At 31.5% G+C, this 14,440-nt stretch overlaps 2 protein-coding genes across 15 annotated transcripts in view; one reads left to right on the forward strand and one right to left on the reverse strand.

Annotated features, from left to right (window-relative positions):
• Positions 1-12,492, reverse strand: part of LOC105232593 (serine/threonine-protein kinase Doa) — a 75,389-nt gene extending 62,897 nt beyond the window's left edge. The window contains exons 1-3 of one of the 11 annotated variants that reach the window (XM_011214330.4): positions 11,626-12,492; positions 9,631-9,749; positions 9,474-9,557 (exon numbers count right to left, since the gene is read on the reverse strand). In XM_011214330.4, coding sequence (XP_011212632.1) covers positions 9,474-9,557; positions 9,631-9,749; positions 11,626-11,769 — 347 coding nt within the window. In that variant the 5' untranslated portion in view covers positions 11,770-12,492. Of the gene's footprint in view, positions 1-429; positions 866-9,473; positions 9,558-9,630; positions 9,750-10,797; positions 11,160-11,625 lie in introns of those variants that run through there. The other 10 variants (XM_011214329.4, XM_049461153.1, XM_029553005.2 and 7 more) reach the window with 10 other exon arrangements.
• Positions 12,493-12,992: 500 nt separating this feature from the next.
• The window catches only part of LOC105232592 (uncharacterized), a 38,876-nt gene continuing 37,428 nt past the window's right edge, over positions 12,993-14,440 (forward strand). For 2 of the 4 annotated variants that reach the window (XM_011214320.4, XM_019992525.3), the window contains exon 1: positions 12,998-13,391. The gene's annotated coding sequence lies outside the window, so the exon portion shown is untranslated. Of the gene's footprint in view, positions 13,392-13,887; positions 13,905-14,040; positions 14,149-14,440 lie in introns of those variants that run through there. The other 2 variants (XM_011214319.3, XM_019992526.3) reach the window with 2 other exon arrangements.

A 14,440-nucleotide genomic window follows, 5' to 3' on the forward strand; every position in this document is an offset into this window, starting at 1 on the left:
GATAAACATGGAAGTGAGGCAATACTCAGACGACAACAAGTGAGAACAAAAACAATGTCTTAAAGCAAATAAACAGAGAATTAAGAAAGACATGTACACATACAGCTGATTCATGTGATATACACATACAAACATTAATATGTGTATGACGAGTTCGAAAATCAAAAGGGAATGAATATGGCACTCCACTTCTTATTATAAGTGAAGAATTAAGGCAAATATTAAAAAAATGCTTATATACACCATTATTATTTTTTTCTATAATCATCACTATTCGTTGATAAGAAGAATCGAAAGATTTACGCTGGCAGATGATTAATAAATATGGTTATGGCAACATCGAACATAATTTCTATATTGCTGGGCATTGGCATTGAGAAGTAAATAATTGGAAGATTGCATGAATTAATTCTGGAAGTAAAACTTTACTGCGTTTCCACTTCTTTTCATTGTTATGGTATTATTATTTCATTTTAGCTTAATATTTTGCACATTTTCTTCACAATTTATTTTATTTTTGAGCACAGATACACACATAATTTGAGTACTATTTATTACATTTGTCGAATATGCACAAAAAAAGATGGATGAGTGGAAGTGCAAAAGTTCCAAATTTAAGTAATCACTGGCAAGTCTGAAATAGATCTAATTTGTTTCCAAATGATGTGAATTTTGCACCATTTTTTGTATAAAATAATTACAAACACAAAGGCACGCACGTTTCTTCCGTTTCACACAAATGAGCACCTCCAACCGCTTTAAAGTAATCGCATCGACTGAACTGTTTACACAATAGGTCGTTTGAAGCAAGAGTCTGATCGTCAACCGCATGCGGCGAATAAGTCAACACAACATCAAAAGCAAAGTAAGAGATCACAGTACGAAAAGCACACACAAATACTATATCAAAAGTGTCAATGGTCTCAGAGAAGCATTCAGGCTTCCTACTTCCAGATTTCAAACCAGATATGAGTACAGCAAACCAACGAAGAAGTTTGTATGAAGTGGTATCAGTCAGAAAGAAGGCGAAAAACCAACGCTGACTCACCAAGCGACCTGAGAAACACGTGAGCATAAAGAAATATTACGGCGAATTGGAAATCTCACTAAAGAAATGCAATTTATAAAGAACTCATTGCTTGCAAGGCGTTTCAACAAACATTTGAAGGCAAATTCGCACAACACAAATGCAGTTTCTGCCTGATTTCTTAAAGACCCATACAAAAAGTTGTGGAACAATTATTTACCACGAACAGTTCTCTCATATTTTACTATTTAAATGAAACAGCTAAGGCAGCAGCAATGGCGATCACTCCCGTCACACAGCAGATATGGAACTACGAATGCAATTCTGTTTCCATTTCGAATAACAGTTAATGCAGTAAAACGGAAGATACACAACCTACGCATATGTTCATGCATACCACATACATATATACGTGAACAAAACTGGATGATCAGTGTTCATATGTGTATATGTTCGTCGATTTGTTGTGTCCACTTTCTATTTATGATAGGGTGGACTACAGCTACTTTATTAAAAAGCTTTTAACCCTAAAATAAGAATAAACCTAAGAATACCTATTATCGCTCGATATGGCTGCGTCACCAAACGGATCGAAACAGGCTTTTATGCTATATTCAGATGAGATATTATTTTTTTTTCGAATTCAGGAAATATCCTTCTTTAGTATGAAACTACCATGCAGTGCCCTAACAAACTAGTCACGAAGTAGAAGAATCAATCTTAATCAATTACAGATGGCTCTATTAATGAGTTAATTTATTTAAACAGTCTGTAATAACGAACTCGTTTTTTTGCCAATTTTGTCCAGTTTGTTTCTGACCGAACAATGCAAATTGCGATCTCTCATGACAACAAAAGGATTCATAAATATAAGTATAAGGCGATTTTGTAAGTGTTTCACACTGGCGCACTCTTTAATTTTCAGATAGAGTATATAGGATTATTAAAAGATGTTTATTATCACCCATTGGTTTTTTATGCTTACCTACAGTTAAAATATTTTGATATTGTTTAAAAGATGGGTACTTACCTAGAAAGAAAAGAAAAATAAATAATTAATCAGATAATCTTTAACGAACTGATTTATGAAATTTATTTAGATTAGTACTATAAATAAATTAAACACTCCCGGACCGTATGGTCCATTGGGTCATTGAATTCAATAGATTATTATACATCGACTAACTATGCACATCGATAAAGAAATATGGAGTAAACGAGAAAACTAGAGCAAAAAATAATAAAAAAGAACCTAAAGCTTCCTCATCAATTCCCATGTGAGAATACATCAAATTCCATACAGTTTTGCTTTATTACATTTTAAACCTTATTTAAAAAGTTCATTCCACGCATTTTAAAATGGGTATAATATTTATGTCAATGACAGCAGCGGTCATTCCATCACCATTCCACAAAGGCGGAGTGGACTTTTTTGGAAATATGCACACACGCGTATATATTATTTTGGTGCCACAAGATATTAATATGCATGAGTAATGTAAATGCCAGGAAAAGATGCATTCCATTAAAATAATGTGCCAGATAGCTAAAATTACCACTGTTAACAGACATAGATTTTAATAGATTCGTACAGGTTTTGAGGAAATATTCCCCTGTTTAATAATATTAACAAAAAAATCATATGGGTTAGGTTGTGAGATAGTTTCGTGCAAATGTGTTAAACAGTGGGAACTTCATAAAAACTTACACAAAAAAGTTGAAGTGAAGTTTGAGATCTGAACCGAAACGGGTTGAGTTGATATCGACAATATCGAATTGCAAAACTTCAAAATTCAGTTGAGTTGAATCCCTAATAGAGACTGGAGTAAGGTGTTTACCACTCTCTGATTTCCTCATTTGTTCGATTATTTATGCCTACTGAGCAGTGCCATACTACCCTACAACTAACCCAATGTAATTTTTTATTAATTACAGTTTAGTTACAAAACGGTTGACAACTTAATGTAGTACAATTGACTTTTTTCATGAATTATATTATGCAGGAACAAGTGTCAGGTTGCACAAAATACCACAAAACCCCTAACAGACAGGAAAGCCTATGACAGCAGGGAAATAAATAAAACACGGAGGTATGTATGTACATATATTAGTGGCGTTAGCAAAACGGCGGATAAAGCAATTGAATGCAATCTATTTGATTAAGATATGAAAATAATGAAATAATGTCAGCCACACATTTCCAATGTCAATGGGCTCAGCATTAAAATGTCAATAATAAAGGGATGCAGCGAAAAGAACTAACAACATTGCGGTTAAAAATGTCATTTTTCAAAACATTACTACAAATATATTGTATTAATATAGATTTCTTTGGTGCTAGAATTAAGTAATACACAATCGCTCATTAAATACAAACGCGACACAACGCGGCAAATTTTAAACGACCAGAAAAGATAGAACACAGTATCTGTAAGATTCGATTCACCACTTCTATGCCCACTATCTTGTCGCAAATGTGTATGCTACAGCAACAACAAAGTTATCGAATTGATTCGATATGGCAGGGCATACAAATATCTCATTAATGTGGTATAACATTATAGACCATTTTTACCATTGTGATGGATTCATGTGACAACTTACTCTCAAGAATAAAAATACAAAAATTACTTTTTTACAAAAGGACTTCAAATAAATGATAGCTTTTTAAAGAAAACGTTAACTTTGAAATAAAGAAGTTACTAAAATGTTTTTGTCGCCGAAAGAAGAATTTCTCCAAAAATAAACGCAACGGCATTGCTCAAGAAAGATAGTAGAACAGGGTTACAATGCATTAATGCTATAGCTAAGTTATACTAGTTATTCTCTTGAGTTTTGCTAATGTTTTCTTTTATTTCCTTAGGGGTAATACTGTATCAGTGACTCGGCTATAATCGCGTAAGCGGTGTCTACGCCAGTAAAAAAGAAGAATACTGTATCAGAGAGGTCACTAAACAAATATTAAAACAAAATATCTTACAGTTTACACATTACACATATGTATATGTAGTTATGGAAAAACCAAAATTATTTTAGAGGGAAAGCATCTCAAATTCCCAATAGACTCAAATCAAATGAAATCTCAACATACCTCCTGGGTAAATTGAAACCTTTGAAATTAAACAATTTATGGAGATATACAGTTTTATAGCTGCGAAGTATGTGAAAGTACTTATGCAAAAAAGGTGTTTGTATATATTGCAAGGAAGAATAACAATAACTACCCAAGTGGCGTCACTGCGTAATCATGCGGTCAATGCCTCCAGCCAAGCCGAATTTATTTCAACTCGCCACAATGCAAAGAACTCACTGCGAGTCAATTATAACACTTGATTTATAGCCGAAACTAGAGGATTATATTATTTCAATATTGACAGTTCGTTATAGCTTAACGTTGGATACTGGACAAAATACATGCAATAAAAAGCCAAAAGATTTCGCGAACAAATGTAGAACGGACAACATTCTCCACTGTAAGAGGGAAAGACGTCAGTAGTTTTTTTGACTGAACCACATTTTATTTTATTTCTACATTGGGCCATCAAATATTTTTCATTGTTTCTGGTAATTGGTAGTCAATTGGACAAATTTTGTTTGCAAACACACTTAAGTCAAATACAACATATCATATAGTAACAATGGAGTTGAAGGTCTTGTGATTTCATTTTCTTTTTGCAACTGACCTTGGTTTCACTCTATCTTCAAGTCAGAGTGCTACAGAAGCGCCCACACCATCTCTTAGCAATACAATACTCGCAACACTTCATACATAATTTCAAATTCGACTGAGCATTACTGAGAAATTATATCAATAAAAAATAATGACAACAATGACATTAACATTTCGAAATTGGTAGAAAACAAAAAACAGTTACTTGACACAAAATATGGGAGAGCTCTTGGAATATATACGGAGTAGAAATTAAAAAAGGGCTTTGAAAGTGGTGAGTGAAAAGGCCAGGAATTTTATGTATTTAAATTTTAGTGTACTAAAACGAGCAATGATCATTTACTATGCATTGGAACAGAGTCTTTTTCGCTGTGACAAACATTCGCCAAACGTTTTTGAAAAGTTAAACTTAATCCGCGTACAACACTGTTCGCAAAGTTTCATCGAAGGTGGATCCATTAATAAATTCTCCAATTAAACACGTAAATTAGTCAAATATGATTTGCGACTGCCGGAAACCCACCAGAGCCACGCTTATTAATGATGTCATATATATTTACATACATACATACGTACATATTTATGCAATTGATCGGTTCTCGCAATTCAGCGACATCCAACGCATGCGAAGAAACGCAGTAAAAAGAAACAATTTCTTTCCTTTGTTTGCAGCGAGTTTAATTACACTTTGTCTTTTGCACATTTAAGTCAGTGAAGCGTGGGCATAGCTGTTTTTAGTTGTGATGAATTCCAACAGAAACTTAAACACAGCCAGGATTGCTACTCAAGCCGAAATGGACATTAATTACAATTTTATATTTCCTTCTTACTCCTTAATGCCAATATTTGATATTCAATTTGAAATGCTGCTGAAATATGTATGTACATATGTATAAATATACAGTATTGACCAAAACTAAAGCACCACTAGTACATTTTGGTTGCTCTATTTCTTAAAACAAAGAAATCAGAAATACATTTTTTTTCATATATTATGTATTCGCTAACAATAAAGAACATAATTGTTGTTATTTTCATTTTAGATTTAAAAGATTCGTGATAGTCATAAATTTAATGGACAAAACTACAAATTGTATACACAGCATTTGCCAAACTGACGTCCCCATTTGGTGCGTTTTTACATATTCTAATTTTGTTATGATATAACAACATACTTGAAATTACTTCTTCTAATTTTAAAAGATTCACATAGAATGGTTCTTAGTTTCCAGGTCCATTATCCCCCAATATTGATATTATTTGTTATTATGAACAACCACAGAATTCTTATGTGTATTGACAACTACCACCAACAAAACTATTTTTGCCAATGTCTTCTTATTCTAAAGCTTTTCCTATTATTTTTCTGTTGATGATGTACAAAAGAGTGACATGCCCTAAATTTGCGATCCGATTTTTGATTTCCGGACAGTTCAATCAAACATACATCAGTATTTATTTAATAAGTTGAAAGGTTTTCTCTGATTATTTTGAAATTTCCCAGCAGGATAATGGTTCACAGCTTACATTTTTCTTTGGAGAATGCTTCGAAGAAAATTCTTTGTAGAATACTTCGATACTAGGTACTGCATAAAAGTAAGCTATGCGGCTAAATTCTACTGCGTTCATATTTACAATCAAGTAATTACATGAAAAACGTTACAATACAATATGTTAACAACGAATACAAGTTGATGAAATAAAATGTACAAGTAAATATTTTCATTATTTCGTCAACACATCAAGCATTTGAAGAAAATTTTTAGAAAGTGGGTTGTGTTTAGGTAAGCTGCTGTTTTAATTAAAAATTTTGTGTAAACTTTGTAAAGAAATAAGAGAATATTCTCGAAAAGGCATATGAGAAGACAAATTAAAAATGAAGAAAGTGAAGCACTTTAATGTGTTACTATTTGGTAAGTTTTTCGTGTTTTTATCATTGAAGTAATTTATAATTACATATATATGGGTTCATCTTTTTTTGTGGAATGTGTAAAAGTAGAATGATTTACCGAATCGGAGTATGCTCACCAAATTCAAAAAAGCATCAGACCCGCCAAAGGCCATTTCTTAAACGAAATACATACATGCACTTTCATAAATAAAGCAAAATTAATATGCATTTTTTTTATTCTACTATTGACCTTGGCAGAGAAGAATTCTTCGTTAACTTTGGCATCGAAGAATTCTTCGTTAACTGTGGCATCGAAGAATTCTGTGTTAACTGCGGCATCGAAGAATTCTTCGTTAACTTTGGCATCGAAGAGTTCTTCGTTAACTTTGGCATTCGAATTCTTCGTTCCTATTGTAAGCGAAGCGGGTTATCTGTTACTTTTCGTAGAACATCGCCGTGTTAATTTTCATCGGCCGGAGTAAGCGATATAATAATGCTGCATCGTTTACCTCCCTCGCTTACCAATGTCTACCATATCCCGCTGGGTTAATTAAAAAGTGGAGAGCTTCAAGCCAACCTCTTTCTCTTTGTAAACTATAAAAAAAAATACAATGCGTGATAAAATATTGTGTACCATATGTACATGCTCAAATTTCAAAAATATTTTATGTACAGAATTTAGAAAGATACCTTTGATTTGATTTACACTAGTTCACGAAAACGGTATTTAAAAGTAAAATTTGAAATATCATTGCTTTGAAAAGTAAAGTTTATATAATACCCTTCACACGTGCATTTCTTATAGCACAAAAAATCTTGAAATTGATCCAGCAGTTTGCGGGACAGCTACATATATGCTATAGTGGTCTATCGGTTCTGAAAAATGAGCAGTTTCTTGTGCGATTTGAAGATAATGGCTACTTTGACGAATGTAACGGAGCGAAGTGAGTTTCTAGATATAGAACACCTGCGGAACCCCCTGTTTTACCATGTTTATGCTTCATTTCTACTCGGTTATATTATACACGGGTTAGTTCAACCCACTTGCATAAACACTTTTTCACCACGAGTTAAATGGTCTACTCGGATAGAATATACACATTTTTTTTACCTGTTAACTCAAGTGCATAAACGAATTTAAACGTCAAGTCAGCTGATTTAAGAAACTGATTCAAACAGGGTTCCCTGTTTCGCGTAAACCCTCACGATAATGGTTCTTAAAGAAAATATATACATACATCTGTACCTGCATGAAGTACACGAATCAAACCGTTTGTCTGCAAGTCAGCGACGAAGAACAAATTTGAATCAGTAGCGATCAGCTTACATGTGATTTGTTTGCGAATCAAACTCATATTTGTATGATTGAAACGTTCGACAGTGTTCGGTTTTTCTATAATATTCAATACACTGATTTACTCGTGTACTTGCTGGCCCTACATTTTACTCGATCATGATTAGTGAAGAAGACTGTTGGTGTTGCTTCGAATTAGTTTGATCAGCTGAGTTGATTTGATTGTGTTTTCGGCACGAGTTGATCTCTCATAATCGTACCTGTTGCATCTCTCTGATACGTATGTACATATATAGAGATAAAATTACCAAGATACTTGTAGAATATTCAAAAAATAACCTTTTTCTTTACAACATTACTTATTTTAATTAGGACTAATAATACAAAATCAAATGTGGATAAACCTTTTGCTAGCGATTCGTACCAGTACTGCTTGAATAGCTATCTCCAAACCTTCTTGGTAATCCTTGCGACCAATATCTCATTTGAACAAATGATATCTTTGGCTTATGTAATATAAAGGCACAGATTTCACAATTGCCCCACCAGCAATCTGTAAGTACGTTTACCCTGGATAGGTTAAAACCAGGAGCGATTCAGACAGTTAGGGTTAGTGTTCACAATAAGTATTCAGTCTAATAAAAATAAAATTACGTTGATAAAATCCTCATCAATGAGTTTTCTTAACTGCATTAACAAGTAAGAAAGAGCCAAGTTCGGGCGTAGCCAAAGATTTTATAAATGTGGGAAATATTTTCAGATGTTGGCAAATGCATTATTTGGCGAAAACGTGAACGGGCAATATTATTTTGTATTGGTACAATAATATTTGATAATTTACTATTTATATTATAGGTCCTATTTTAACTTAGTTTCATTATTATTTCTTACTTTGTGTGGACGAATTTATTAAAACCAAGTTACATTATTTTAAATGATAGGTTTATGTCCATATATGTGATATAAACACAACTAAAGGGACTAAATTTAACACGTTGAGCATATGGAGAAAAAGTCAAACAGAGAATTGGAGTTCATTATATTACGGGTATATTATTTAGAATAACATCAAGCTACATTCACTTTTAGTGTTTATGAAATCGTGTCCTCTTAACACAAATTAAAATATCCCACATATGGACCGACCGACTTTACATCGGTCTTCTATTTTTGAATATAAGTACATTTAATTTGTTTATAGTGGATAAATGACGCCCTCTGAATATCAGAAGTTCGAAAATCTTTTTATTATACGTATAGGAAATAGAAGAAGTATTATTCAGATTCTACCCATTTTTGATACAATTTTTGATATATGTACATACATACATATTATGTATATAACTATATATTTACCCCTTTTATTTTCGGCGTTACAAATAACCGTTGCATGAAAAAACTGCTATACTCTGCTATAATAAGTTGCGAGAGTATAAAAATCATTAGAAAGCACTCTTTTTGAAGCTTATTCTTAAAAGTTTATATTATTTAAAAATATGGTAAAAACTAAAAATATCGTAGGTCAACCAATTTCTAACTAGCGTATACGAATACAAATGTATAATTGTGATTTATTGAAACAAAAACTTACGATGAGTCCTTTGAGACACGCGAACTAACGTCCGACTCATGATGACGTTTTTTGGCATCCGAACGTGTATATCTGGCACGTGGTCTATAAAAATAGTATTATAAAATATTTAAAAATTAAAGCAACTATATATTTATATAAATCAAGAATTACTTACGGTGATGAGGCGTCATTTGGCAGAGGCGACGCCTCTTCAGAGTCCACTCTTCTGCGCTTATCTCTATGACCTCCCGAAGAACGATCGTTGGAATGATGACGTCTACGTGTCCTAGGCATCTACAATATATTTGAATACATTCAAAATTCCGAAACACAGATAAATAATAAAAAACAATTCAAGAGAAGACGGTTTCAGCGATTCAGCTTATTTAATAAGAAAAATATATATGTATATAGATTTTATGATGATCGTTATTTGATTTGGAATGATCAGCTTATATGGATCGGTAAAACATGGAATGTGCTCAGAGATTGCAGAGTTACCTTGGGCAATAATTTATAAGAAATTTCGTGAAGATATTTTTTTCAAATAAAAAATTATCTATAAAAGTACTTTATTTTTATCGGAAATGTTTATATGAAAAGTATATGCTATAATGGTCAGATACGACAGCCAGAACAGGGATGTATCTAGAATTTTTTTCTGAGACGGACAAAGAGACAGACATATATGGCCAAATCGGTTTAACTCGTCACGTTGACGATTTATATAAAAACTTCAAAGTTAGCAACCCAGAAGTAAACGTCCAAGACTCTATAAAGTTTTTATATACACTTTTGGGTTGCTAAATTCGAAGCAAACTTATCATATTCTGTTCAACATATAGTTAAAAAGGCACTAAAATAAATTGCTTTTAAATAATTAATGGCTTAAGGTTGGTGTGTATCAATTTCCTGGGAGAATTTTGGAAAAAGTACTATTTCTAAACATCAAGTTAACAAAAGGAACATTTTTGCTTTAAAAATTTAAAATTTCTACAAAACACTACCAATGTGAAGAGGAAACAATGGAAATTGTTGATAAGGAAAAAATTGTATGTATAAGAGTGCATACTTTTATTATACATTAAACCAATTCTTATTCACATTTGAGAAGGTAGAACAACAAACAAACTACGTTTCCAAATGATTAACAATATATCTTCTAGAGAACGCTAATAAAAACACTTCATTTCTTTAATTTTCAAAAATTGTACAACCTATACTCTACTTTTAGAATTTTTTATTTTGACTCGCTTTGCAAAGCCTAAGACTTTTTTGCGGCAGCATTCTCAAATGTTCATAGTAATTTCAAAATTACACTACCTCCTCGTATTGAAATTACCTCTTCGCTTTCAGTTTCTTTTGATTGGCTCTCCTACCCAATTTTTCACAATTTTCTATCTAAGCAAAAAGATCTCAAAACTTGTTTTAGCAAACAGCACTCGAGATTGATTTTTTATAACTAGCGTATGTCTGTATGCGCGCCGACAATACCAGTGAAAATATGCAAACAATTTTTGTGCAAATCGTGCAAGATTATGGTATTTTATACAAACATATAAATAAATAATATAAAGAAACACAAACTTCACAACTAGTAAAGTTATCCAACCACGAAATCAAACTTTAGTTTAATATTAAAATCTCTCGTATTCTCAATACCAATAAATCCAAACACACTATGCATTGCGATTCAGATTGACATTTCTAATAGCTGTCAAATGTGAACAATGTGACATTCGACAATTATGGTTTTAACAGCAGAGGGCACTATTGCTAAATATTCACCATATTCACCATCATAAAAACAAGGCAAGCGATTTAAAACATTAATGAGGAAAATTTAATGTTTCCAAATTGTGTACCTAATTCAATTCCTATGTTATTCTTAAAATATTTAATATGGCTTTGCAGACATAAACAAAAACATTTCGAAAATAGTTTTATTTACACAGCAAAATTTCCGTGGTGAATAATTTTGTTAATAAACTTTGCGCGCTTTTCGTTAACTAAAGCAATGAGAAAACCCAGCATTTGTTACCAGGCACACATTAAAAAAAAAAATACATACTACAATGTAATTAGAAATTATTCAAGAGGCATTATGTTTCACTCACTTCAATACATTAATCCGAACACTTTTAATTAACATGAGGAAAATAATACTCACCTCAGATGCTATTATCTGCGAAGATGGATATGTGAGCGCTAAAAACGGCGAAGCAGGTAGATATAATCTATTCCAAAGCGTATTCACCAGATTTGTAATGCGCTTCCAAGTTTTAATGGCCGGCTCCTGTATACGCATAAACATCGACCTAATGTTGTGCAATTTTTCCTTAAACTGCAACGCCAGTCGCCGTAATTTCTCAAAATCGTGTAGCGAGAATGCTTTGTTATAATCCCAATTACTTTATTCAAGTTTTAGACGTTTCAGTCCTTTACTCCTTCCCGTTTTTTATTTATTTTCTTTTTTTTTTTTGTCAGTGCTAATTTTTGTCTTTAGACTTTATCTACTTGTTCGCGTCTAAATGCAAACGTCAATCACGTTCAAAGATTGCAGTTTTTTCACTCACACAAGCACGATGAATATGATTGAACACATAACGACGCTACGGTTACAAATTCACCATGAAAGGTATTTTGCAGTTATGCTTTTCAATCACTTTCAACATATAAATTAAAATTGTTATATTGCTTCCAACTTATCACTGCATTTAAGTAACTTGAATAATTGGATTACGAGCATGCATTTTTTATTCTAAACCATTACATTACTACTGGTTTTATAACCAATGTTTAAAAATGATGGACATTTACAACTTGTTTGTTTCTCTTATCTGCGAAGAAAATGTACATATAGAAAGTAAACGACAAAATAAAATTGCAGGTGCACCCTTTCTTAACATGATGATTAAATATATTGAGGAATAACTGAACAGTTTTAATAGAATGTACAAACATATGTATGTAATTATTTTCTTTAATTTTCGGTAAACAAAAGTAAACGATTTTCACAATTCTTTAGACTTTTTTGTGTTTACACGGTGAAGTTTGCTGCGATTAAAGTTATTATAACTTCATAATGCTACCATATTAATGCAGATTTATTTAACAGACAGTGGTTTTTGAACTAGTTTATTTAGTCCCAGTTAATAAATATGTTTTTCTGATAATAATAAAAATATACACATTATTTTTAAACAAAAAACAGTTGTATATAATTGATTTTATTAGTTTTTATTATTAGTTTATAGCCGCAGAATGCTAACTAAATCTTACAGACTACATTGAAATTTGGTAGTTGGATAGGTGTCGAGCAGTTTAACCGGAAGTGCTTCTGTACTCTGCACTTTGAGTAAATATATAACGGAAACATATTAAAAGAATAAATAACAATTATTTAATAGAAATGGAAATAAAAATTAAAACAAAATCTTGATACATAAAACTAAATTAAAAAAAAAAGGTCAAAATAAAATTTCAAAACAAAGTCTCATAGTGGCTATTTAATGCGCATGTTTAGAAATTTATGCAAACTTTTTTTCGAAGTAGTAGATGGTAGAAGATGAAAAAGGTAAAATCGTTTACAGCGAATTCCTCCGCAGTTTGGCTTGTATATTTGGCACTTTAATTAAATAAAGTGATAGTAGTGGAATAAATAATTAATGTTCAAATGATTGTATGATAAAGCTGTGAAATTAACGTCTTTACTATACGTACAGAATGTGAATATATATAACAGTGAGCATTTAAACATATAATAATATAACTATCCATGTGCATACAGTATGCGTAAAAATCACGTGATTGTACTTAAACGTAAAGAAAAAATCAATCAAACCCCAAAACAATAATGAATCAAAAATATGACTTTTGTAAAGGGTCTTATATTGAAATAGAATAAAGCCAGATTATGAGGTACCCGAGTACAAGGTAATTATGAAACATTATTCTGAATCACCTTTATCGTCTACTCATGCTATACATGTACATATGTACATATACACACCCAACGAGGAAACGACTTAACTGGATATATTAGTAAAATGTCAAAAATTCTTTAGGTGTTTGGTAAATAGAAATTAAATGTTACTTTATAAGTATCACAGTGTTTTATTTGCAATATGTTACTCATTTTTCCTGCAATACAAATTAATCATTGAAAATTTTTTACTGAATATATGTAATTTGTACATAAATACACACATATATTTATATGTATCCATATATGATATTGGTAAAATAATATTTGAATAGCAAAATTTCTATGTTTTTTCAAATGAAATGCCCCGGTACTAATAATGCAGCAAGTGTAAATATTTTTTACATATGTACATACATAAGTCCACGGTCGTGGTGTTGTTTATGATTGTGCAACGAACAATTCGCCTCACAGGTCTAAGAATAGAGCAAAGCAAAAATATAGTTAAACAAATAAATCCTTATGTAAATATTATTATTATTTAATCTTTTGATTAGAATTACCAAAAAATTAATAGCTAATTTGTAATATTGGTGATAAAAATGTGTTGATATTACCGATGGGGTTTCATCTTTTCTAAATGATTGAATATATTTCTAGCATCAATGAATTTGCCACAATGAACGGTGAACTAAAGGCAGTGAAAATATGAATTTTTATAATTGAATATAAAAACCATGCAACGCTTGAATAGGAGCGTATTGATTAGTGAGTTTAAAAATGCAATACATTTTATTTTTTTGTATATACTATTTATTATTTATTTTCTACATTTTGCACTTGCCAACTCAACGCTAAAATGGCGAAAAATTAAAAAAATAAGAATAACTACAAGATACAAAACAACTTGTAATCAAAAAATACGAATTTCAGTTTTTATTGATTACATATCATTACATCATTTCACATATATGTATGTATGTACATACATACATACATATAAATGTACAAAAGCTTCTGCTATCAGATATAACCAAGTTATAAATAAAATCCAAATTTT

The sequence above is a fragment of the Bactrocera dorsalis genome, unplaced genomic scaffold, assembly GCF_023373825.1.
Source record: "Bactrocera dorsalis isolate Fly_Bdor unplaced genomic scaffold, ASM2337382v1 BdCtg010, whole genome shotgun sequence".
Taxonomy (NCBI): domain Eukaryota; kingdom Metazoa; phylum Arthropoda; class Insecta; order Diptera; family Tephritidae; genus Bactrocera; species Bactrocera dorsalis.